At 41.1% G+C, this 27809-nt stretch overlaps 1 protein-coding gene across 2 annotated transcripts in view; it reads right to left on the reverse strand.

Moving 5' to 3' along the window:
• The window catches only part of FGF12 (fibroblast growth factor 12), a 594839-nt gene that overhangs the window by 253120 nt on the left and 313910 nt on the right, over positions 1-27809 (reverse strand). The window contains exon 1 of one of the 2 annotated variants that reach the window (XM_003927020.4): positions 14643-16539. The exons of the other annotated variant lie outside the window; for it this stretch is intronic. Within the exon in view, the coding sequence (XP_003927069.1) occupies positions 14643-14841 (199 nt within the window). The 5' untranslated portion in view covers positions 14842-16539. Of the gene's footprint in view, positions 1-14642; positions 16540-27809 lie in introns of those variants that run through there. 2 annotated transcript variants of the gene reach the window in all.

The raw sequence follows: 27809 nt of genomic DNA on the forward strand, positions 1-27809 counted from the left end.
CTATCCATTAAAACAAAAATTAGTTCCACTATTTTATTAAATTCCTCCAGGGTTGAGGTCCAAACTTATGTAATGGTCTACCTTGAAGGCCTGTGAAAATGCTAAAAACTAAAATAAGGAAAATTTAGAAATACAGTCAATTTGTGTCCAATTGAATGAATCTAAGAACAAATAAATAATATACACCAGAGAAGCTAATAAAAATATATTTGTTAAATTTGTGATATTCCATTTATTGTATATATCAAATCTTCCAGAACTTCATGTCAAACATAGCATTAAACCAATTTTCTTATATCTGACATACAGATATCTTGGAATACATACACCTGTTCTCCATGAGTATTAGCACCATAAACAAACATCAAGAATGATGAAGCTGAAAGGAATTTGGGAAATCATTGATAGTAACCCTTTTATGCTGAAAATAAGGAAACTAAGCTGAAGAGAAGAAAAATGACTTCCCCAAGATCACAAGGACTCTCTCAGTCCAGTATTATTTCTATGACATCACTTTCCCTTAGACTGAATCAAAAGCCTCTTTTATTTATATCTTCTTTTTTAAAAGGCTGGGTTTCAAACCAAGCAAAAGAATAAATACAGAGAACTGTAGCATATACAGAAGACTTATTTAGTGCCGCTATCAATAGCTTTAAAAGTAAGAAAAAAGAAGAAAAACCATTGAGGCAATCAAGAGTTGACAGAAAGAACCTTTTTCATTAAACCCAATCGATATTGTATTTCCCCATCACTTAGCACTTCACCAAAGAAAGTGAAACCAGAGTGAATATGTTCCCTCAAGGGTATTTAACACTAAAATGACTTGTTGGTCTCAACCGTAAATGTAAGGACCAGACACAACTCAATCTGAAATCAATGGCAAAGGTTATTCCTCATTAACCTAATGTTAAGAAATCTAAGGCAGTCAAAATAGAAATGGGCCCTTTTCCAAATTGGTGTCACCACCCACTCTCTCTAAGTTTCTGGGGCAAAGAAAGAAATTAATATAAAGATGCTCCTTCTTTTAGCATTCCCATAGAAACTGTCCCCTGCATCAGTGGGTACTCTAGTAAGAAAGAGGTAAAGTTTGAAGGTGTTAGGCTAAGTATCAGAAGGGATGGCCATCAGGAGTTGGGTTGCAGAAGAAGAAAAGTTCTAAGTATTCATCTAACAGCTATACATCAAATTAAACTGGAGTAAGGATATTTTTGGAATTTAATATCAAACGAAGAGAAATTAGTGTTAACCAAAAATACTGATTTATTTCCTTTCCCAACATTTTCATATTTGTGTAGAAATTCCCTCAGAGCCTGACTAGTACTGATGCCGTGAGCACATTAGTCATCAATGAAATTAATTGTGTTTTGATGTTATTCCTGATCACCTACTATGTAGAAAGCATTGAAGTGACAGGGTCCCTGCCCTCCAGAAACTCACTCTCCAGCGGCAGAGACAAACAGATTCTTATATAGTAATTATAAGACAAGACGGACTAACTGCAGACAATAGTGCAGGGTACAAAGCCTGGGGCTGGCAGTGATTCATGCCACCTGGAAGGATCTGAGAAGATCTGGCAGAAGAGATGGGAGTTGAGCTGGCCTTTGCATAATGGGCAGGACTGCAGCAGAGTGGATAAATGAGGGGTTGTCTCTGGGTAAGTGAAGGATAGCTGTGGAGGTTAATGGCATCCCTCACGGAGAAATAAAAACATCTATAAACTAAAATAACGGAAATGGATCGATGCAGTCAATGTTCAATGAATGTCAAGAAGGTTTGGGTCAGCTAGAGTAGAATGTGGGGAAGGGTGGAGAACCTTGATTGTGCAATCTATTAATATTGATGATATAATAATAAACTGTATGTTCTTAGCTATACATTGAACCCACACGTGTATTTTTGAAAGTCAGATTGTGGCTAATTTTTTAAGTAAGGAAATTATTATTTTTTCTTGAAATATAGGCATTAAAGGAGGAACGGTCCAAAATAATACAGCAAAACTATAACTTGGAACACAGTAACACAAATCTGGTAAGAGTTAACAAATCTTAATTATATACTGACATGCACAAAAGAAGGCAAGGACTTTCTCATTATTTCTATATCCCATTCCCAAGCACGTGACACATAAATACTCATTAGGCATCTAGCAATATAACTTGACTATAGTTATTTAATGCAGCTACCCAACATTTATATTGCTCAAAACACAGAACAGGTGGATAGCTCTTGCTATCAGCATTGGGCAATGGTCCCCAAAAGGAGGGAGCCGTGGTATAGCAGTAAGGCACAGGCTTATTGTACACCTCAGTCCTTGCTCTGTGTTTGCTATTTGTAGGACCTAACACCCACTACGAGTATCATTTCTTTCCACCATGAAGTGAGAAGGTGTATTGTAATGAGCTCTGCTTTCCAATTCAAACCCAACGCTTTGCATATATACCCTACCAGGTGGACATCTCAAGGGTAATGTCACAGATACTCATCCCCAAGTGCAAGATATATAATGGCCTGAGACAAAGTCTTAATCAAAGTGCCAGTTCAACCAGACTTTTTAATCAGAATTTCAAACACCCGGATTCAAATAATGAACCCAGGTGCATAAAGCCTGCTGCTCTTCAGCCCTCACAGGTGTCCACGTAATCTCAAAGAAAACCAGCTTCAAACCGAATGTAATTGCTGAGCATGAAAAAGACAGCAGGCAGGACAGCAGTTTCAGTGAAAAATAACAAGAGTCGCCGGGCGCGGTGGCTCAAGCCTGTAATCCCAGCACTTTGGGAGGCCGAGGCAGGTGGATCACGAGGTCAAGAGATCGAGACCATCCTGGTCAACATGGTGAAACCCCGTCTCTACTAAAAATACAAAAAATTAGCTGGGCATGGTGGTGTGTGCCTGTAATCCCAGCTACTCAGGAGGCTGAGGCAGGAGAATTGCCTGAACCCAGGAGGTGGAGGTTGCGGTGAGCCGAGATCGTGCCATTGCACTCCAGCCTGGGTAACAAGAGCAAAACTCCTCCTCAAAAAAAAAAAAAAAAAAAAAAAAAAAAAAGAAAAAAGAAAAAGAAAAGAAAAATAACAAGAGTCAGGACCAAGGAACCTCTATCTTCACCAGACCAAAACTTACCCTAAAGGGGCAGGCTCCCAACCAAGATGGCAGTTCCATTAGCAGAATCATAATGAATGGAACTCTAACTCATAAAGCCATGTGATAACCCAGAAAATGCACTCGGGAACATTTCGAAGAAGGGAGTTTTGTGGCAACACCAGGAAAAGCATAATTTCAAAGCAAGTTTCCTTCTTGGTCCTGCTTTTCTCATGACCTGTAGGTGGAGAGGGAGGAGTAGATAGAATGCCTGGGAAACCAGAGCTGCAGAATGTGGAGGCGGCCTGGCCACAATGCTGCCAACTCCTTTCCTGAGCAAAAGCTGCAGAGGATAATGGCCCAGGGATTGTCAGGGAAAGACAGGTGAGGCAAGGAGGCAGTGAGGAATCCTCTCTACTTTTCTGAAAAGAAAGTAAATCTCCAGTTTCTCAGAGGAATATCCTACAAGAAGACTACAGAGGGTATCTGTTTGTGACTTCCTTTCCTAGAATTCTGAGCTTCTGAACCATCACCTCATATGCCATCTCTTCTCCTAGCTACACTCGGGTTGTGAAAACCCACTACAGTATCCTTTGAAGGAACAAAGCATGACAGCAACACATATGTGACTTGCTCCCCAGTGAGAAACTGTGTTTCCTTAGAATTTGAGATCTTCTATATTTTCCATCATTTTCTATTAATTACTCAGATATGGTTGAACCTTTTCTGTTGCAGCCTCTGTGATTTTGGATGACTGTCCTTTCTCAAATGTAATATCATATGTAGAAGGTATATTGTGTAGACAGCTAGAGCTATTTGGCTGAAAACAGAATCTGACACCTATTCTAACCAGGAAATTTGAATACAGATCCCTACTTTGGGCACTTATTTAAATTCTGCCCATGTTTCTTAATGATTTTTAAAGCATTATCTGAATCTAGGACACTGTGAAGGTGATCCAGATCATCTTTTGAGTTCCCAAAATTAAAATACAACATTTAAATCACCAGTGGAAAAAAAAATAAACTCTTCTTGAACTTTTTACTTAATTTTCTCTTTATAATAACTTACACAACTTATACAGGTTTATAGTTCTTCTCTCATGAAGCTCACTCTTCCCTTTGAACTCGCTTTAAAAAAATCTGAAACACTGCACACAGCACACTGATTAACCCTTGAAGAGACAAAATAAGACTAAATTGATATGAGGAGAAAGACTGATATTTTAGACAGATTTCTTTATTAGTAATTAAACCATGGAATGCAGTTAGGAACATCTAAAACAGCATACTAAGAAAATAGTTTTGTTCCTCAAGTAAGAAGCAGGGAAAAAAAAAAGATTTGTGTTTCAAGGAAATCTTAGTCACAAATGTTTCTCTTGGGGTGAGAGGAGATATAGTTAATGGCTTTTCAGGCTAAAAAAGTCTATATTATATTATTTTTTACTTTCTTTCTTTTCCCTTTTTTTTTTTTCTTTTTTGAGACAGAGTCTCCCTCTGTCACCCAGACTGCAGTGCAGTAGTGGGATCTCTGCTCACTGCAACCTCCACCTCCCAGGTTCAAGCAATTTTCCTGCCCCTGTGCTCTGAGAAGCTGGGATTACAGGCATGCACCACCACACTTGACTAACTTTTGTATTTTTAGTAGAGACAAGTTTTCACCATGTTGGCCAGGTTGGTCTCAAACTCCTGACCTCAAGTGATCTGCCCACCTCAGCCTCCCAAAGTGCTGGAATTACAGGCATGAGCCACTGCACCCAGCTAGCCCTTACATATTCTTAAATATAGCTCCTTTGTTTTTCAAAGAAGGTAACTGAGGTCAATTTCCAGGGCTGGCAGAGTGGAAAGAAAACTAGATTAGGAAAAACAAACCTGAGTTCAAATCCAGAATCTAACTAGTCCTGTGAAACTCAAAAGCCCCAGGCTTGCAGGACCTCAGCATCCTTAGGTGGAAAGTGGAGATGCTAACTTCAGAATCCTTCTTCCTCTGAGACTTGCTCAATGAGTCAGGATGTCATTTCCTCATTGATTTAACAGCAACTGAAGAACTGCAGTGCCACAGGCAGTATGCTAAGTGCTGAGAAATCTAGTGATGACCAGGTCCTGTCCTTAGAAACCGAAGTTCTCATCAAGAAGACTAGGCAGGCAAACATATATGATGATGCAGCTCAGTTTTGGGAGATCATTAAACACAGGGAAACTTCAAATGTAAACAAACAAAAAAAATGGGGCCTTGGACTGAATGTTTATGTGCCCCTCCCCCTGCTCAATGTTGAAATCCTAACCTCCAAGGTGATCTTAGGAAGTGGAAGCCCTAGGGAAGTGATTAGGTCATAAAGGCTCTGCCCTCATGAAGGGGAACAGTGGTCTTACAAAAGAGACCCCAGAGCTCCCTTGCCCCTAATGCCATGTGAAAAAGCAGCAAAGACTGCTATCTATGACCCAGGAATCAAGCCCTCACAGACACTGAATCTTCTGGCACCTTGATCTTGGGAATGCCAGCCTCTCGAACTGTGAAAAATACATTTCTGCCTTGTTTAAGGCCCTGTGTCTGTTATAACAACCAGAATGAACTGAGACAGAAGAGATCATTATAAATCATATTAGCATACAAAACTTCTAGGCATCATGGATGTGTTCCTCAAGATATTAGTAAAATAACTGATTTTGTGTTGTGTAAGTTATGAAATAAAGGAATTAGAACAGGCTGGGAACTCTCAACCCTGGCTGCATATTAGCATTATCTAGGGGGTTAAAAACAAGCAAACAAAACTGATGGCTGATGTCTGGGTACCAGAGTGAACACAGTAAATCAGACATTCTAGGTGTTTGGCATTAGTACATATTTAAAACTCCCAGTTGATTTCAGTTTGCAGCTACGGATGAGAACCACTGGCTTATATAAGCTCTAAGCACTAATGTTTTGTGATTCAACACACAGATCCTATTTGTCCCATGTCATTCTTTACTTCTAGGGAACCAACTTTTCGTCTTAGGCCTTAGGGTCCTTTCTATTGACTCCCGAAAAGTAACGAAGGAAAGACTATACAGAGCACAATCATCCCTCCCTATCTTCAGGATGAGGGGTGTTAGTTACAGGACCCTCACCCTCAGGATACCCAACCTGAGGATCTGCAAGTCCTTTACATAAAATGGCATATTATTTGCACAGCATGCTTGTACTGTAGTTTTCTTCTGGAATATATCCATTCATGGTTGGTTGAATCTTCAGATGCAAAACCGTCAGTCCAAGTTTCAATTATGAGGCATTAACAAAAGTGTGTTTAGAAGCAGGGAATCTGCTAGGCCTATAAATACTACAAACTAATCAAATAACTAACAGTAGGTAGAAAAATAGAACTTTAAAAAATTTGTATATATAAAGTATTGACTATTCAAAGGCCAATGAGTGTTTTCTTGAAAGTTCAAGAATAAAGTAAACAGCATTGTATATGGGTATTATAAAACTATTAAACAATAAATAAAACCCAATCTTCCACCTTCACAGTCTTTGTTTTTATTTGTTTGGTTTTTGTTTGTTTTGTTTTGTTTTGTTTTTTGACACGGAGCCTTGCCCTGTCACTCAGGCTGGAGTGCAATGGTGCGATCTCGGCTCACTGCAACCTCCGCCTCCCGGGTTCAAATGATTCTCCTGACTCAGCCTCCTGAGCAGCTGGGATGATAGGCACCTGCCACCAGGCCCAACTAACTTTCAGATTTTCAGTAGAGACAAGGTTTCACTATGTTGGCCAGGCTGGTACCGAACTCCTGACCTCATGATCCACCTGCCTCGGCCTCCCAAAGTGCTGAGATTACAGACATGAGTCACTGTGCCTGGCCCCCACCTTCACATTCTATAGTGTTTTGTAATTTGGCAATTACACTATTTAACTTCTATCAACCCTGATCCTTTCCCAGCATTCCTCCATCTCCACAAACGCGCAATTCACCATGAAAATGTTCACCGAGGAATCATTCAGGCATCTTCCACTCTCCACTCATAGTTCACCTCTACCCACTCTTTTCATATTCACAGCCACCAGCTTCGTTTCAACATTATCTATAGCCTAGATCAGTAGTTATCAAACTTTTTTGCAGGATCCTTTGCACACCTAGAAATTACTGAGTACTCCAAAGAGCTTTGTGCTTATGTAGTTTGTATCTCTCAATATTTACTGTATTTGGAAAGTACAAGGACATTTTTCAATTATTTATTTATTAAAATGATAATAAGCCCCATTGTTAATATAAATAGCATGATTCAATAAAACATATCTGCATTTTCCAAAACCTACAAACAGAAATTAAGGAAAAGACTAGTTTATAAACTTGTTTGTAAATCTTTGTAACGTCTGGCTTAATAAAAGTCAGCTTGTTTTCAATTCTGCTTCTGCATTCAATCTCTTTTGATATCTTATTGTGAATAAGCACATAAGGATAATCTGGCCTCACACAGAAACGTGGTTGAAAAGGGAGGAAACTTTTAGTACCTTTTGCAGATGATTGTGGATATATCACACAGTCTCCGGAAAATTCCACCGGACACTTGTGACAGCATGAGTGAAAAAGGCAAATAACTAGTGGTATTATGAAATATTTTTGTGAAAATCATTTTGACCTTGTGGATCCACTGAAAGATTTTCAGGGAGCTTCTAGGGCCTCTGTACTGTACTTTGAGAACTGCTGGTCCAGACTGATGCCCTAGGCCCCTTCCAGTTCCTTTGCTTCTACTCTGGCTCTGTTGCAATTAATTCTCTTCTCCAAAACCAAAGTGCCCAATTAAAAATACAAGATGCATGATATCACCCCCTACTGCTGATCTTTCTTTGGACCCTAGATTAAAATGCAAAATTCATTTTAGGGTTCTCAAGGCCCTGCAGTTCTTGCCAAGCTTTCCAACATCATCAGTATCCCCTTCCCTTGTTCTCATTGCTCCAGCTATACTTGAATTGCTTCAAAAGCACTGAGCTCCCTCTCACGTCAATCTTCATGCAAGCTGTTTTTTTCTGCCTTGAATGTTCTTCAACCCTGTTTGCCTGTCTCATCTTTTGGAGCTCAGCTTAACTGATTCTTTCTCAAAGAGGCATTTCTTGACCAAAAGCTAGAGATAATGTCTTCTTTTTACAAATCAGCAAACTGAGCTGCAAAGAGATTAAGAAACTTACCTAATGTCCTTAAAAATAATAAGTCAATAATTTGAACTCACATCCCACTCCAAAGTCCATGTACTTAATCATTCTGCGATGCTATCACTTAAGTTAAACAAACAAACAAAAAGATTAAACCTTACAGGGCTCTCTCTAACTTGGTGTTAACCTCTTTACTCTCCAAAATACCTGAAGCAATTGTTTATGTTTATGGTTAAGAAAGTCTGGCCCTCTGGGCCCAAGTCTCCCAGAGGGTTCTTAGGTATCCCATGTGGCATCCCTTGATATCGTTGAGGCTCTGGCATTCAGACAGGAACATCGGAGCCAGGAGCCTAAGCCCAGTGCGTAACAACATAGCCCTGGGAATGCTTCTTCAGTCCTGACCTGAAGATTTCCATCAGTTTTCCACCTCTCTCCTCCACCCTGGAGGCTATAGATCACACACACAGCAAAACAAACCATGTAAACATGTTCCACATTTCTTGAACTTTTCATCAGATTCCCCTCAACAATAGTTTCCCGGCTTCAAGTCACATGAAGTTATTCAGATACAGGGCTTTCTAACCCTCAGTGTGGTGGGAGATAAAAGCAAATTATCTGCACTGTGGGACTGGGAGCCATGTGACACTTGGTCATCTTCTGATTCCATGAATCTGGAGAAGTGTTGTTGCCACTAGAGGCTTAGTTTTCTTTTTTCTAAGATGGGACTATCTCAGCAGACTGCTATAAAGAGTAAAAGAAGCAAAATTACAAAGAAATTCTATAAATCCTGAAGTCAAGTTATTATTATTAAAATTTATTATTATATGTGATTAATTTACAGGCATTTTGCACCTAAGGCTTATTCCACTCACAGAAGCTTAGAAGGTAGTCTTGGAATCAGAGCCCTTTAGACGTGGCTTTAGAAAATACAAAATATTTTTATTTCTCTTTTAGAAAATAGAAAATGTTTCTTTAGAAAACAGAAAAAGTTCTGTAATTCTATGGGTAAGCCAGAAGATAAAATCCAAAACGTAGTACATCAAGTGTGTCCCCTATGTCTAGCAAGTCTGTTTTGTAAAATCATCATAAAATCTATAATAATTCTATATGTCAACAGCAAATATACATGTTGATATTTGCATTCATAGAAGAGATAAGAGAGAAGAAAAAATTAATCACCACTAACACATTTTCCAAAACAAATCTACAAATTTTCCAAAGCAAATTTATTCTTTCACCAAAAATAAAAGTATTGTGGTTCTATATGAGCAAGCCCAGAACTTTTTAAAATACAATTTTATGAGACAAAACTTACATTTCTAAAGATCTTCCAAAATATTCCTATCACTCCCTCTGATACAGAGCCTGCCTTATTTCCTATAAATTGCTTTTCTAATTCCATTTAAGAATAACAAATTCATTAAAACTTTAAAGACTTGGCCGGGCGCGGTGGCTCAAGCCTGTAATCCCAGCACTTTGGGAGGCCGAGGCGAGTGGATCACGAGGTTAAGAGATTGAGACCATCCTGGTCAACACGGTGAAACCCTGTCTCTACTAAAAATACAAAAAATTAGCTGGGCATGGTGGTGTGTGCCTGTAATCCCAGCTACTCAGGAGGCTGAGGCAGGAGAATTGCCTGAACCCAAGAGGCGGAGGTTGCGGTGAGCCGAGATTGCGCCATTGCACTCCCAGCCTGGGTAACAAGAGCAAAACTCCGTCTCAAAAAAAAACCAAAAACAAAAAACTTTAAAGACCTAATGTCGAATTATGGCTTGATGAGATCTCTGTGGGATAAAAAAAATCAAGAGATCACAATAACTGTTATTTTTAAATGTTCTTACAATGGAAACATAATTTGTTGATGAGAATGCACTGCCATCAAGAAAACAGAATTTAAAAAAAACAAATATAAAATATCAGTTTAAACCCTAAGGTGGGTTTCTGAAAAGTTAAAAGCTTTTATTGTTTGTTTGGTTTTTTTAACAAACATCAAGCCAAATATTGTTTAATTAGGTTGATTTTATAGTTCAGATATGAGTCATACTTTTAAAAGAGAAAATACTTGCTATAAATGTAAAAGTACTTGCTGTAAATGTAAAACATCACCTGTCATATAAATCTATTCTTGACCCATATATTGGCCAAAATTATTTCCGTTTATAAAATCTAATTTATATTTCATAAATCACATGATTAAACATTATTTCACCTTTGCTGTCAACTTCCTTCTTGAAGTTTCTATTTTCTACGATGTTTTCTTCCTCTACGCAACGGTATGTTTTATAATAAAAATGCTGAATGAGTATACTGTTAAATACTGTCCATTTACCTAAACAACTTAAAAGAATACTGAAATATTTTGAATAGCCACACTTTTTATAACAGCAAAAAAAGAGACTCCAAAAAGTAAATGAAAATCAACAAAACTAGGCAAATTACAATTACTTCTTTTATTTATTTTGCCATGTAGTGTAATTCTACTTCATGACTTTTTAAAGGGACGGGCATATGAAATCAAATCTTTAAATTATAAAAAAAATTCTGAAGATCTTTAGGTGACAGATTTTTCCTGATTGATTATTCTTTTAATGTTCTGGTTCAAGGTAAGAAACTAAGTTATATAGAAATATAAAAGCACACACTTCACTTAAAATATCTAGATTTGGGCTTAACCAATTATGCTGCTCCTTCCAGAGAGGGTCTCATTTGAAAAATGAAGGAGTAATATTGATGACTTCCAAGATCTGTGGCCACTCAGACATTCAGAGATTCTACAAACACCTTTCCCTCCTTGATTGTGAATGCTACCCTTTGTCTGCAATACCTTCTGAGTCAAAACGTACATCATTTTGTAGTTAATCATTTGTATTAGTATCTATTCAAAATAAAGCAAAATGTTGAACATGAATAAGCCATGTAATTCATATGGGTGTACTCGTGGTCTGGATACAGCAAATTAAGTAGCATCAACATGTAGACAAATATTCTGGTGTGCCTGACTACTACAGCCTTTTCACACATAAATAATGACTTAAATAACGACTGTAAGAACACTCTTTTCTCATTAGAAAGTGCACAAATGGCAATGTCCTAAAGGCTTTTTCATGGTTCAATGACCTCATCCAACTTTCCAGTTCAGGGCCTCCAACATTTCATTTTCAAAGAGCTACAGCCCACACAGTCTCTAACGGGCTCACTAACCCTATGCTGCCTATAGGTCTTCAATAATGCTATAGGGTGGTCATTTATCAAGTCCAAAGGCCTCCTTAGCCTATGCCTTCTTCTACAAATTACCTCTTCTACTCTATCCTATCTCTATTCTAATTATAAAATAATGATCACAAAAATAATAATACCAATGGTTTAAAAAAAAAATACCTTCGTCCTTTGACAGAAGACATCAGTTCTTCACACTATTTGATATTACTTTGTGCTGTGTTGCAAAGAAGGCAGGAAAAAAGTCAACTGAACCTAGTTCTAGTCTCAATTTTGTCAAAACCTAGTTGCGTAACCTTAGGTAAATTACAAACTTGCAACGGCTCCAGGATTTCTCATCTATAAAGACAGAGATTTCTTCTGCACAAAAAAGATTCAGTGTGCACCATGGCCCTGAAACTGTGTGATGTGAGGTCATACCCAGTCACTTCCCATGTTTTCATTCTGTGTTAATATTATTTTAAATCTGAGTCCTTTATCATGATAATTTCAGGATCCCAAAACTATTTATAAAGCTTCAATACTATACATATCAGAACTTGGTTAGCTAAGAAAAAGGAGGAGAGATAATCAATGTGTCAGCCCTGAAATCGGAAATACAACCATGGCCTTTCCCATCAAACACTTGCTTTAGATTCACTTCCTAAGCCTCACTCCCCTAGAAAGTCTGGTCAATGGAACATGTGCCTCAGTGACAGAAATTTAGAGTGGAAATTCTTTATCAGAACAAATTATTCCACTTCATCACTTTACCATGTGTGTTACTTTGTTAGTTCACAATGATACAGCTTAGGAAGGCTAGTGGTTTCAAGAATAACTCAAATATTAAATGAATACAACATCAAAGTGATTATAAAAGAGATTCAAACAGTTTTTCTTTCTGGTGTTCAGCAACTTCCTCCCAATCCAGCTAAAGATTCCTCTCTGAAACTGATATGTGGAGGGTGCTATCTCTCTATAAATAGGCTTATTCCATGCTATGTGAATCATGCTTGCTGACAGCAAATCAACAGATTAATTATTTGGCTTTTGTTAGTAAAGATAATAGCACACTATCATCTTCCCAAAAAGCTTTTCCACACACCACACACCCATTCTTCTAAGCTAAGCTTCAGAACAAACTGAAATGGTATACAAACATACACAGGTTGCCCTTGTATTGGGAATGTCTTAATAGGTCCTGCCATCTCTCTGCCAGATTGTTATTGTGACACTTTAGCTAAAGGAAGTCACCAGTCAGGATCCTCTCTGATGAGATGAACACTATGTAGAAGAAAAAGAGAGGCAAATTAAATGAACAATGAAGAAAATAATAAACTCAAAATTGCCTCAAATCTCTGCTATCTAACGAGATTCTAAGGAAAAGACTACAGGAAGCAGCAAAGACAGTCATTCCTTCCTTTGCAAAATTAAGCCATGCAAAAGTAATCCATTGCTCATCTCCAAATCAACTCCAAAGGATTAGTTTATCTTATTTATTCATATACATCCACCAATCATTCTTATTAACTTGCTTTTTTAGCAGAAGAGGCTGAGTAGGATCAACTCAAAGACGTCATATAATTATCCCAACTAGAGTGTAAGCCCGTACTTCAGAGATTGAGATATAAAAGTCACATTGAGTTCAGAATCTTGAAGCTCTCTTTAGACCACATAAGCCCTAAGAAAATAAGGCCTCGGAATTATCCCTCCGTACAGAAAAGGTTATTATATTTTCCACTAGATGAACTACTTTGTAGAGTTAACTCAAACTACTGCATAAATCTTCACTTTATAAAATGAACATGCTATACTAATCGAACACAAAATAATAGAGACTGGTAGCTCCTGTCTCAGGATAATTATTTTTGCATACTCCTGAAATCTACTTCATCATCATCACAAAATAAGAAAATGACCCTAGTATGGAGCGGACAGTGTCATGAAAACCCAATGGAAAATGAAACATGGTGGCTTCTTCATAAGGCTTAATCCCAAATTTCTGAGCTGATTCTGAGCCCCACTTGTCCAGACCTACCAAGTGTCTTCCTTAACTCAGCGGACCCAACCACGTACCTCATGGCTGGAAAACTAAAAGCACACCATAGTCAGATTTGCAAAAAGGCAAACTAGCCAACTCATTACAGAGCAGACTCCCTTTCTAGACAGTATTTCCTTTCAGTTGACCACAACAGGGGTAGAGTATCTGCAGAATGCAAATGGCTGAGCAGCCACAACCCAGAGGACCAAGAGTCTGATGGAAGCACAGATCTCTCCGAAATTCTGCTTTCATTCTCTCAAGCTGGGAACACTGGGACTGGCTTGAGCTAGGAATCATCATGTGGAAACTTTGGGTATTCAATTTACCTTTGCAAGTAGAGACGTATCAAAAAGCAATCATCTGAGGTCAGGGCTGCAGAAGAGTTAGCTTCAAAAAGCCCATACCATGAAAATCTCTGATCAAGCTGAAGTTTTCTTTACATACCCTGAGGCCAAACTGTGAATATTGTCTTGTTCCCTTAATGTCCCAAAAGTGTGAGTATGCTAAGTATGGTAATAGGACAGAAAAGTTAATGAGCAGAGTCCTGGGAAACCATGAGACTGGTTGGAAGAAAATAATAGGAAAACGAAGACTGTGTAAAGGAAGTGAAAGGGCATGAGGAAAAAATGAAGAGGTGAGAAATTGACAAGGGCGTCCGAAAGATACAACACCAAGTGTTGCTGGAGGAAGAACTGGAAAAATAATTAAGTTGATCTGGTATCTACTAGGCGTCTGTCATGGATTTATGGAGGGATAAAGGAAGAGCTGTATTAATCTTTAGGTCCTCAGTGGGCAGCATAAGCATTGTACTCTACAGATGAATGGATGCATAGAAGACTGGATGAGAGAGCAGGAGGGAGACAGAAAGAGAGAGAGAGGATGAATGAATACGTGAATGAATGCGGTGGTCACTGCCCTCAAGGACTCTACAGGCTCTTTTGAAATGAGTGCATCTATACACGTAATTCTTCTCCTAGTCAAACCCTGGATTGATCAAAGTATAAAGTGTTTTGCTGAATATGGGACAAGAAGCTATTAACTGACAGAGTGGTTGAAACAGACAAGTCTGGAAATGAGAGAAGAGGGGTCAGAATGTAAAAGAGGAATCCTGGTTCCCTTCCACGGGCGTCGCGAGGTGCTTTTAGGAAGAGGAGAAGGGTGTCCGCCTCTAGGGAGCCCACTCTCCGGGCTTCTACTGACCTGGTCTCCGCCTCACCGGCCTCTTGCGGCCGCTGCAGAAGCGCACTTTGCTGAACACCCCGAGGACGTGCCTCTCGCACAGGGAGCGCCCGTCTTTGCTGGGGCTGGAGCGGCGCTTGGAGGCCGACACCCGGTCGCTGTTGGACTCCCTCGCCTGCCGCTTCTGCCGGATCAAGGAGCTGGCTATCGCCGCAGCCATAGCTGCTCAGCGAGGGCCCCAGGCCCCAGGCTCTACTGCGCCCTCGGGATCGCGCTGCGCCGGGGCGAGGGCAGGACCTCGGCGGGCGGCCGGGGACAGGGCAGTCGCGGGGAGGCAGTGCTAAAATTTGAGGAGGCTGCAGTACCGAAAACCCGGTGCTCACAAGGTTAGTCAAAGTCTGGGCAGTGGTGACAAAATGTGTGAAAATCCAGATGTAAACTTCCCCAACCTCTGGCGGCGGGGGCGGGGCGGTCCCAGGCCCTCTGGCGAAGTAGACGTTTGCACCCCAAACTTGCACCCCAAGGCAATCGGCCTCCAAGGGGCAGTGGGGAGTTTAGTCACACTGCGTTCGGGGTACCAAGTGGAAGGGGAAGAACGAGGTCCAAAATAACAAGCCGTGCCTCCGTTGGAGAGGCGCAAGCGTTGCAAGGTGTCCAAAGTATATCTACACATACATCCATATAAAACCCGTTTACAAAGCAGAGTCTGGACTCAGGCGGGTAGCGCGCCCCCGGTAGAAAATACTAAAAAGTGAATAAAACGTTCCTTTAGAAAACAATCCACCAACCGCACGAGAGAAGGAGAAGAAGGCAGCAATTTAACTCCCTGCGGCCCGCGGTTCTGAAGATTAGGAGGTCCGTCCCGGCAGCGTGAGATCTACAGAAAGCATTGCACCGGCTGCGGCTTTCCAGGGGCCGGCCGCCCGAGTTCTGAATTCCGAGAAGCGCGAAGTGGGAGCGGTTGCCTGGAGTCTGGGGAGGGCGCAGGGCGGGGGCAGCTGTTTCCAGCTGCGGCTAGCGCGACTCCCCGCCAGCAACACTGCGAAGAGAGAGCGGGAGGCCAGCGAGGGGGGAGGGCTCGAGGGAGGGAGGGAGGGAGATCCTCGAGGGCCAAGCACCCCTCGGGGAGAAACCGGCGAGAGGCGATCTGCAGGGTCCCAAGAGTGGGCGCTCTTTCTCTTTCCGCTGGCTTTCCGGCACGAGACGGGCACAGTTGGTGATTATTTAGGGAATCCTAAATCTGGAATGACTCAGTAGTTTAAATAAGCCCCCTCAAAAGGCAGCGATGCCGAAGGTGTCCTCTCCAGCTCGGCGCCCACACGCCTTTAACTGGAGCTCCCCGCCATGGTCCACCCGGGGCCGCCGCACCGAACCGGTCTCCGCACAGGCTCCGAGGGAGCTAGGGAAGGGAGGGAAGGAAGGGGCGCCCTGGCGGGCTCGGGATCAGGTCATCGCTGCGCTGCCCGCGCCCCCCAGGCTCGCGCGCCCCGGCAGTCGGCAGCTCACAGGCAGCAGATCAGATGGGGATTACCCGCCGGACGCAAGGCCGATCACTCAGTCCCGCGCCGCCCATCCCGGCCGAGGAAGGAAGTGACCCGCGCGCTGCGAACACCCGCGCGTCCGCTCGGGTGGGGCGGGGGCTGGCTGCAGGCGACGTCGGCTCGCAGCGGCTGCGGCTCCGGGCCGGAGCTGCCCACCATGGTCTGGCGCCGAGGGCGCAGGCGGGGCCCCTAGGCCTCCTCGAGCGACCACGGGAGGCAGCCGAGCGCGCAACCCAGGCGCTTGGGGCCGGAGGCGGACTCAGGGGCCCGGGCCAGGAGGCAGGTGCGTGCGGCTGCCAACTCGCCCAACTTGCTGCGCGGGTGGCCGCTTAGAGCCTCGGGCTTGCGGGGCGCCCCCAGCCGCCGCGCCGCGGCCGCCGCCTCCCCAGGCCCGGGAGGGGGCGCTCAGGGCGGAGTCCCATTCATGCGCTGAGGCTCTGGGCGCGCGGAGCCGCCGCCGCCCCACCGGCTGGCTCAGCTGGAGTGCTAGCTCCGCAGGAAACTCCGGGCTGGGGCGAGAGCCATGGAGATGGCGGGTGGGATGCAGAGCCGGCGGCAGCCAGAGTTCCTCCCGCACCGCCCACCGACCCACGGAAGGGCGGAAGAGCGCCCAGGTGGGGCCGAGCTGAGGGCCGGGCTCCTGGAGCGCAGGGAAGCACAGCGCGCTCCAGGTTCCCTTTCCTCACGCCCTCTGCTCCCAGACTCCCTTCTTTCCTCCCTCCCTCCTGCCACCCCTCTCCCTCCTCTCTGTGTCTTCTGTCTCTCCCCTTTTCTCCTCTCTACGCAATCCTACGTGATTGAGGTTTGGATGAGAAATTCTCAGAGGCAGAGCAAGGGAACTGCAGCCCGGGTCCTCTCCGTCCCATCCCTCCCACAAGAGAATCACAACCACAGAGGGGGTTGAAGGACCCCAGGTGCGCAAGGAGGGGTGATGGATGGGGGAGGGGAGAGGTGAGAAAATGCAGTCCACCCTCTCTCCAATAAGCTTGAGCACGTAGAATTCTGTTTAGTGAGGAAGAAAGTGAACACTGGACAAAGTAACAATGACCTCTTGGACCTTATGTGGGGCCCCACCTATGGCTCATTTTGGAACAGGAAAAAGTGTTTCCCTCCTTCTTGGAACCCAGATTTCTTGGTTCTGTCCGGAAACCAGCGAAGCAGGCTCAGTCCCTTAAATATGAGCCCAAATGAGCAACCTGAACAGAGGATGACTCCAGGTGGGGTGAGAGAGTGATGTGGACAAGGACAGTCAACAAGAAGCTGTGACGTGCAGTCAGGTCTCCAGACGTGTGCGTGATGGCATCTGATGCTGGAGACACTGGGCAGAGGAGTTCTCCAAGTTAAAATGCAGCATGAAGCATTAATCTCCTTCCATTCTTGCTAAGTCTGGGAGTGGCTATTGCTTTCTACTTACAATCTCTATTCAAATATCCCTAATTTCTCTTCTTCAGACACTTCATTAAGCATCTAGGGTAGTGTGGAAGGATTAAATGTATGATTTCCAAGCAAAGCCAGATATATGTTGGAAACATCCTAATGGAAGACAAGGAAAATGCAGGCCCCAGAAGCTACTGAAAATGAATGTGGGACCCAGAGGGACCCCAGGAGCTCTCTAGATATGAGCACAAACCTGTGGACCTAGCCAAGATGGACTTGGGTGATGAGAAGGATTGAGATCTGTGACAAAGTTCAGATCAAGCACCCTACAATTCCCTGGGGGCCTGGACCTTCCAGGCTGCCAGCTGGGCAAAGCAGAGGCTGGCAGATAGGGGCTCATGGTACAAACAGCTGGGAGGATTACATAGGCAAGACATCCTGAGGAAAGGGAGAATCCCAGCTGTCGTTTGGGGAGCACACATCTCTTACAGCAGTTCAGTGTGGCTGGATGAAAACAGTGGATTTATCCTTGGAATTCTAGCAATATAGAACAAGACACGTGAAAAAGACACATGCGCACACACCTTATGTCCAGAAGTAAGGCTGAATACATTTCCAGTATGTACATCTGGATGGGGTGAGGGACATTACTTAAGATTAACTGGTAATTCTATCAATTAGGAAAATTTTCACATTCCACAAATAAAATTATTTTCCTTTCTTGGCTGCCAGAAGACTTGTCTCATTCTTGAGCAAGGCAGACACAGATAGTGCTGTGGGCTCTGGGGGCTCCCTGCCCTTGCAATTAAACACCCAAACAGACAAAGGTCAGCTAAGGGGAGTAACCAGAGAAATAGGCAAGAGGGGGTGTATAATGAGGCCTTGAGGAAATTATTGCTAAATTTGGAGTCTCTTTTATATCCTCAAAATGGGGATAATCATTCTCATCTACCTCACAGAACTGAATATGCATGTGCAAGCATTCTGAAAACTGGAAAATGCCAAATGAATGAATAAAATGATGACTGGATTTTTTTTTTTTAAAGAAAATGCATGAGATTCACCTGAAATGCTTGATAAACATGCAGATTCCTGATGGTCTCTCAAAAACACAAAGCAGAAGTCTGTATGGGTAGATCCTAGGAATCTGAATTCTTAACAGTTTCTCCAGGTGTCAAAGTTTTGGGGGTTAATGTATGTTTGCAACACAAATAATGCTAAAAGACAGAAGTAAAATAGGGCACATTCCTCCAGAATTGCAGTTCTGTGCACCATCCCGACTCCCCCTACAGAAGGCCAGGAAAGAGGATGTGTATTCTTTAATCTTTGTGTCGATTTTTTTCTGTAGGTTTATAAGGTATGAGGGTGTGCTGATGCAGAAGGTAACCAATACAGAGGCACAGCAAAGAAGGAAGTTATGAGGAAAGATGAAAAAACAGATAACAGTTGCTGTTTGAAGTTCTCTCTGTCTTAACATGACAACATCAAGTTAGGCATTTAAAGAACAGAACAAAAACAATCAATGTCAGCTTTCTGAGTGAAACATTATTTCTGTGTTTAGATCTCTATTAAAAGAACGTAGTATTTTGGATTCAATCAGACAACAAAGACTACTTTTTTCCTTGCACTCCTGCTGCTATTGTCAGAATGCTTTTTGGCTTTTTAAGTCATCATAAGCATCATTTACTCCATTTCCCCAGTGAAAGAAGTGAGTATAAAGAAATCTGAGAGGTTATCTAGGACCTAAAATCATAGATATTGAGCTCAGAAGCAATACTTAAATCAGTTTAGTTTATATCTAGAAATCCATAGATTTCCTACCTGAGCCACTAAATCTCATAAGTCTTCCTCCAAAGTTACTTGTACATTTCCAATATCTTTGCATTTTGGGACCAGGAGTGACATTAAGCCAACCTACTGATGATATAGGTTCAATAAACCACCCGATATTTTAAAGTGTTATATGTCAAGGATACCAATACTTTGATTTTTATGCTTTGTTTGAACAACTTAAGAATTTTTTTCTTCCCATTATGAATTGAAGGAGTGAAATAAATTTAGTTTGTTTGTTTGTTTGTTTTGAGATGGAGTCTCGCCCTGTTGCCCAGGCTGGAGTGCAATGACGTGATCTCAGCTCACCGCATCCAGGGTTTAAACAATTCTCCTGCCTCAGCCTCCGAGTAGCTGGCATTACAGGCGCCCACCACCACACCCAGCTAATTTTTGTATTTTTAGTAAAGACAGAGTTTCAACACGTTGACCATGCTGGTCTCCAACTCCTGACTTTGTGATCTGCCTAGCTTGGCCTCCCAAAGTGCTGGAATTACAGGTATGACTCACCGCGCCTGGCCCAAAAGTTTTAATTAAGTTGAAGAAAGCTGTCAAATACACATCACAATGATAATTATGTAATTATATTTTGTTATATATATAGTCTGTGCTTTTGGCCTCTAGCTGAACAATTAAAACATGGACAATCTTAATTATCTCCATATTTTAAAAGGAAAAACAGAGGCTTTTTGGTCTTTTGCTTATCCATAGGCCAAGTCTTTCAAATTCCAAATCTCCTGTTAAGATTAATTTACATATTCATTTTAAACATTGCGTGGAGCACAGATTGCATCCAGGGCTCTGTCAATTACCGTGGAATTCCATATACCTCCACATTCTCTCTGCCCTCAACAAGCTTCCAGTTCATGACATTATGATCTTCTTGGCTCTTGTTTTAATCGCCCACTAGTTGTATGCTGCTGGACACATTATTTAACCTCTCTAAACCACATCTGCAAAATAGATAAATAATAGTACTAGCAGTACCTAACTAACTAGGCTCTTGCAAGGCTCAAAGATGATGTTATAATACTGTAAAGTATGAGAATGACCATGCTGTTGTTTAAATTTCCATTTAAATTAAGGCCCTGCCATAAAATAGAGATTTCTTGAAACAGGAAAACATACCTTATGATTCATACACATCATCATTCACTCTTGGAACATATTTAACGAAGGCTGAAAGTTTACTTGAAATGAAAAGATTAACCTTGGCATTGTAACGGCAAACAGAATTTTCATTAGTGGAATATTGTCAATGTCCTTGTCTTGAGAACACAAAGAAGCCAAGCTCTGCTCATACATCATCTTGCTCTGAGATCAGGCCCCTGACTCAAAGCTGGGTGAATATGAGCTCACTGGGCTCTGCCACAGCAAATGGAAGAAGACCGTTTCTCCATGATTTTTTATCCTATACAGTAGCCTTATTTCCATTTGCTTTTCTCTGACATACTGTGAGTTACAACAGGCTGACAAAAGCAACATAAACTACTTTCTAATAATTTGTGAATTCCTTTATACGGCAAAGTTATTCATGGTGCTTTATTCAACAATTCGACAACTGAATTGCTACATGTTATATGTCCATCTGGTTTTGGTCATCTTCCAAAACAGAAAAGAGAAGAGATTTAATTCCTCTTTATGACACAGATGAAGGGTGGTATCCTCATTGCCCAAATAGGGAAATTTTCAGTGTTTTGGAGAATTGCAGTTTTGATAAGAAACATAGATATAATTAATGTGAACCAATGATAAATGCCCTGCACACTTATAAGTGCATTACAGTTATTGACACATTGAATCCTTACAACAGCTCTATGAGGTAATTCTGTCATATCGCCATTTTATGAATGAAGAAGCCAGCACAGAGAGGTTAAGCTGTTTAACCAAGGTCACAGAGCTAAGAATTGCCAGTTCAGATTCACACCCATACAATTTGTTTCTAGAGCTTCCCTTTTACTTCTGTGTTATACTTATGTCAACAAAAACATAACACCATGAATAAATGCAATCATGTAATAAAGTCAATAAAATAAAAACATGCAAATCATCTACATTTATGTAACTCTTTACTGATTAAAAATTGTCTTTCCATGTATTATCTCACTGAGAGTCTTTGACAAGCTTACAATTGAAGTTAAAGGGAAAATAATAATTCAGTTTCACAAACTGAGACTCCAACTCCAATAAGTGATGTGATCTCCCAAGGTCATATAATCAACAAATGAAGACCTAGGAGTTTAATCCAGACCTTCTAACCTCAATGTGACTACTCCTCTAACATAACATAGACAGGAAAAAATGAGAATGCCAAATGTACTTTGATTCACTAGCTTCTAACATGGTTTCACATCTTTAATGACCTTGAAGAGATCACTCTGTGTTGGAAGGGAGGGGAACCAAGTATCCCAAAGTCTCTCCCCTTGAAGCTTTTACCTTTGTCTAGATGAGGGAGCTACTCTTGGTTTTACTATTCTTGGCCAAGATAGGGTACTATGTTTTCTTTGGTTCTAGAAGAGTGGTCTCAAAACACTCTCCTTCTTGATAATTCAAGTTGAGTTCGATCATAAGGAAAATCATTCAAGAAAATCATAAGGAAGCTAAAACAGAAATTAAAGAAGCTTATAAAGGGATAAATGTAAATTTCCTCCATCTCATTGCTCTAAAATGTACATTGGTTTGGCTTATACCACCTAGGAGATGGTTGGTGCTTGGTTATTTTCCTTCACAGCTGGGTTAAGGATGCTGAAAGACCTGCTGCAATGGACTGCCCATCATTTTAGCCCTACTCTAAGTCCCACTGTGACTAACCCAGTGGAACCTTTTCCTTTTCAAAGAGAAACTTAGCTAGAAGATCCCTACTTGAATTTAAAACCCATAAGGATAGGGGCATTGTCTACTTTGTTTACTTTCTTATCTCTAGTGCTTAAAATAGTGTTTTGCACATAGCCATACACTCAAAAAAAAAAAAATACTCAAATAAATGAAGTAATTCATCCATCCATCCACTCAGATTTTTGAGTCAAATAAATGCATGGGTCATCCCAAAGTGAAGAATGGGGTATTCACTCTTTGTATCAGGAAATAATCTCAGGTAACTCAAGGCTAGCTTCCAAATTTCAAAATTTGATTGTTTTGTTTTACCAACACTTCCTAAAATTCTCTGTCTAAATCTAATGCATCTATTAAAACCTGATATCCTCAGAAGGTACATGGTACCTAGGTTTCTGCTCTGATCAACCCCCATCCCCACATTTAGGCCTATTATTTTCAGTTCTGATATTTCTCTCTCTCTCTCTCTCTCTCTCTCTCTCTCTCTCTCTCTCTCTCTCACACACACACACACACACACACACACACACACACTCATGTTCACAGAAGAAAATGTATATACTAAGGCAAACAGAGAGCCACAGACATCAGGTAAAATGAGTAGGCAACTTTAAGTCTCAGAATACGACTAAAATGACCTTAAAATGGTTTAATAATCCTCACATTAATACTGGCACCCATGTTCACTGAGCTTCTTTCTCCACGGGCCATTCCTAGTTGCTCTCATTTCTAAATTTAGATTCCAAATTTTCAGGGAATGGATCTTGTTGAAATAGCAGTCTCTTACAGAACCCAGCACATGACTGACACTCAAAATATACTATTAAACCCACAATAAATTCATATTTTTGTCCTCTGCATGCACACAGTACCAGACACTGTGAAGTGGTAACAGACAACTAATAAGAGGTCTCACTGATCCTGTGTTCACAGGTATTTGATGTTGAGGAAGATTTTATTGGAGATAACGGAAATATACTGATTAGAAAAAACTGTCAGAGGATCAAATGGAAGTTTGGACAAGGTGACCAACAGCTCATTTCTGGTCCTAATTTTTTAGAATTCTCTAAGAGTAAAATATTAAGTAGAAAAAGTATGCCATTTAGAGTAGATAATTTGTCCTTACATAAAGCTACTTAGTCTGCCTGCGTTGAAGTTTATTTGCCTGTAAAACAACTACATTATAGAACCTAAATTGGGGAAAATAATAGGTTGAAGTTATGGCGCTGATTTGTGAAATGATGAAAAGTATGAATGAATAAACAGATAAGCAGATGAGTGGATGAATGTTTGTATGGATGAAATATAGCATATTTCATTTAAATATCCCTACATTAGCATTGTTAGGCTAACCGAAACTGCTCCCAATAAAAATTGAACAAGATTTGGAGAGCTTCTTTGCAGATAAAAAAACACTCAAGAATTCTAGAATAGTACATGAAAGCATGTAATAAAAATCTGTCATTCACTTAAAAGTCATTTTTACATAAAACAATATTCCCCTGTGACCAATATTAGCTATCCAACCTGCAACATGACATCAAAGGGTCATTGATGTAGATGGCTGTGTCTGTAAAGTCTATAGCCAAAACCCACAGATAGATAGATAGATACAGATAGGTATGTATTTCAGTGCTCAGCTACCCAGAAAAGCAGGGACAGTATTTGCAGCAGGAAGAAACAACATTTTTTACAATGTTTTGGACAGGATATTCATATTTAGATTTGGAGTGTTAACTGTAAGGGATCTCATGAGGTCATCAGCCTATTCCAAATAATGTATACACATTGTAGTCAGCCAGAGACAATTTAAGAGAAGAGATTTATTTAAAAGTAGGCTAGAATTTGTCTGCTGGTTGGTCAAGCATACTAATGGTATGGCAATGGAAAAGCAGCATGATCCTCATTGCATTTTGACAATTCCTTCTCTCATTTTTATAAAAGACCATGACAAAGAAATAGCCATAACTGGCCTTTAAGAGATAAGTAACCGGGCCGGGCGCGGTGGCTCAAGCCTGTAATCCCAGCACTTTGGGAGGCCGAGGCGAGTGGATCACGAGGTCGAGAGATCGAGACCATCCTGGTCAACATGGTGAAACCCCATCTCTACTAAAAATACAAAAAATTAGCTGGGCATCGTGGCGCGTGCCTGTAATCCCAGCTACTCAGGAGGCTGAGGCAGGAGAATTGCCTGAACCCAGGAGGCGGAGGTTGCGGTGAGCCGAGATCGTTCCATTGCACTCCAGCCTGGGAAACAAGAGCGAAACTCCATCTCAAAAAAAAAAAAAAAAAAAAAAGAGATAAGTAACCAAAAGGGTTTATTATTTTGGAAGGACAAAAGGCAGGGAAAGAATGTTGACTTGATGCCAAGATAAGTAGACTTCATTATCAAAAGAAAAAAAAATTCTAAAAATTATCTGGGTATGACAGTAGACACAGAATTTGGGATAAGAATCTGACTTAAACTTTTTGTTCCTATAAGAACCTTGTATAGTGTTTGGAATGTAGAATGTATTCCATAAGCATGTATTTTTTTTTTTTTTTTTTTTTTTTTTTTTTTTTTTTTGAGACGGAGTTTCGCTCTTGTTACCCAGGCTGGAATGCAATGGCGCGATCTCGGCTCACCGCAACCTCCGCCTCCTGGGTTCAGGCAATTCTCCTGCCTCAGCCTCCTGAGTAGCTGGGATTACAGGCACGCGCCACAATGCCCAGCTGATTTTTTGTATTTTTAGTAGAGACGGGGTTTCACCATGTTGACCAGGATGGTCTCGATCTCTTGACCTCGTGATCCACCCGCCTCAGCCTCCCAAAGTGCTGGGATTACAGGCTTGAGCCACCGCGCCCGGCTGCATGTGTTGATTTTTAACTTTGACTTAAAAATAATAAACATTCAGGATGAATAAAAATAATCTTAAATGTCACCTTAAGCAAAACCTTAGGCATGCTTTTATTAATAGTGTCATCACCTTTAGTCTCCGATAGCATCAGTTGAGTTGTGGCTATTAAAACGAAATAAATGTTAGGTAACTATGGTAGAAAACACATGGTTTTTATCTGTGAAAAGTTTCCTTTATCCCTTTTGTACATCTAGCACATACTGAACTGTTTTCTGATGGTGCAACCCTGATAAAACTCTAAAGTAAACCCACACGACTCTAGGGAAGGGAAAGGTTATGCCCTAAGTGAGGGAAATACCATAGTTTCAGGCAACAGCTAAGAGATCTGAGCCTTGGAAGGTACGTTTAAACTCAAAAAAGAGTATGTGCCTTGTTCTTCTGTGCCTGAATTTTGAATAATTTGCCGATGTTTATTGTTGTGCTAACAGACAAAGGAAGAGATCCTCTACCAAGTGGAATCAGGCCAGGAACTGCACAGTAAAACAATTTCATATGGATTATTTTAAGACATTAGTCTGGAGTTGTGGATTCTGAAGAATGAACCGTATCAAGTTACATAGACGTTAGATGCAAATTACTCTTTATGTTGTAATTATCTTTTTTTACACACTGGCTTTCAATAAAGTCATATTGATTTACCTGTCTGTCTTTTGCTGCCCATAATTAATAATAAAAAAGTTAATATGTTAATTCATAGGCCAGGAGCTACATACTACGTGGCACCATGGAATTAACAAACCTAATTAATGAGAGCCTCCAAGCTGTATCTCTGGGGTGAGTTAGTCCTCACTACAAGATGCTGTCCTTCAATACGAACTATGGAAAATTAACAATATGATTTCATTCAAGGAGTTATTGGATTTTCCTTACCAAATCCTTACGTAATTTCAGGCAAATCTTATTCCTCTTCCTCTGAACCACAGAAAAATGTCAAAAAAACAAAACAAAACAAAACAAAAAAACCGTCTGCATTCCAATTACAGGTTAAAAACCTCTGCATTACGATTACTGTTTGAGGGATGGGAAGGATAGTATAGGGAATAGAAGGGACCTATATGGTTTGACTCTGTGTCCCTGCCCAAATCTCATATTGAATTGCAATCCCAGTGTTTGAGGAGGGGCCTGGTTGGAGGTGATTGCATCATGGGGGCAAACTTTCCTCTTGCTGTCCTTGTGACAGGGAGCTCTCTCAAGATCTGACTGTTTAAAAGTGTATGGTACATCCCCCCTCATTCCTTCCTCCTGCTCTGGCCATGTAAGACGGGACTCTTTCCTCTTCGCCTTCCACCATGCTCTTAAGTTTCCTGAGGTCTCCCCAGCTATGCTTCCTGTACAGCCTGCAGAACTGTGAGCCAGTTAAACCTCTTTTCTCTGTAAATTATCCAGTCTCAGGCAGTTCCTTATAGCAATGCAAGAATAGGCTAATACAGACATTAAGATATGTTAGACACCTTTTACACACTATGTACGGTCCAGGGCTCTACACAGGTTATTTTATCTAATCCTCACAATAACCCTGGCAAGGCCAGCATTGTTATTCACGTGTTCCAACAGGAAAACTAAAAGTCATAGGAAGGTTAATTAATTGTCTGAAATATGGGTCAGGTCCAGAATTCAAATCCAGTTTAGCTTTCTCCAAATCCAAAGCTCTCATGGTGACTTTTTTTAAGATAATGAATCCACAAAATGAACTTATGAGGATAATTTATATTCCTGAAGTGTTAAAAAGTTAAGATAACTTATCATTTAAAGCCACTCACAATCTAAGTCGGGGGCATCCACGCTATTTCTTCCCTGGTGATCATGGCCCATTTTGAAATACTAGTTAACAAACAGAGCTGGGGAAAGAAAAACTGAGGAAAGTAAGGTCTATGTTCCAGTATCTGAAGAACTTGAATATCCTGAGTGTGCAGACGATTCGCACTGAGAATTAGATATCCTGTGTGTAGAGAGGCAAACTTGGATGTTTCTATTCTACCCATGGAACAGATTGCATCACAAAATGGGGAAGTGGTTTCCCCATCATCAGAGACTTTCCACTCAAGATCAGGAGCAATACCATGGGAAGTGGATTCCAAGAAATCAGACAGGTATTCCATAAAGTGATGAAGGTCAGCATTGCTGGGGATGGAGAGTGAATCCAAATCATTACAGGCTGCATCAAAGGCAATACTTGGGAAAACTTTTGTTCAGTGTAAAGGATGTGAAAAGGAGAAAATAAGGAATGACGAGTGAATAATGAAACTGATTGCTGGAGTGTGGGGGAAATGACAGAAGGATGGAAGGTTCAAGGGGATAGTCATGGAAAGCACATCTTTACTAACCCTGAAAGAAAGCACAGGGATAAACACTTCTATATGGCATCAAATGTGTATCGTCAAGGCTGGCATAGCTGATTAAATAAGTGGATTTTTAACCAACAGTTGAAAACTTAAATGATAATGTTCCTCTGAGTTGTGGCACTTGAGAATAAAAAAAAGAAAACCTATGAACCTACTAAGTTGTATGTGAGGAAAGCTCCCCTGGAAATGCCAGAGTAAAAAGCTACTAAGTTATTAGTGGATTCCGTGGAAGATGGTCATTGAGGCTTTTGGATTTCTGTGTAGGAAAGATCCCAGTTTGGAGTAAGGGACCTCAAAATAACCAAAAGCTGATGAACTTAAGGGTGAGCACAGAATGAAAGGAAAATGGTGAGGGATGGGGATATACGG

The sequence above is a fragment of the Saimiri boliviensis genome, chromosome 8, assembly GCF_048565385.1.
Source record: "Saimiri boliviensis isolate mSaiBol1 chromosome 8, mSaiBol1.pri, whole genome shotgun sequence".
Classification (NCBI taxonomy): domain Eukaryota; kingdom Metazoa; phylum Chordata; class Mammalia; order Primates; family Cebidae; genus Saimiri; species Saimiri boliviensis.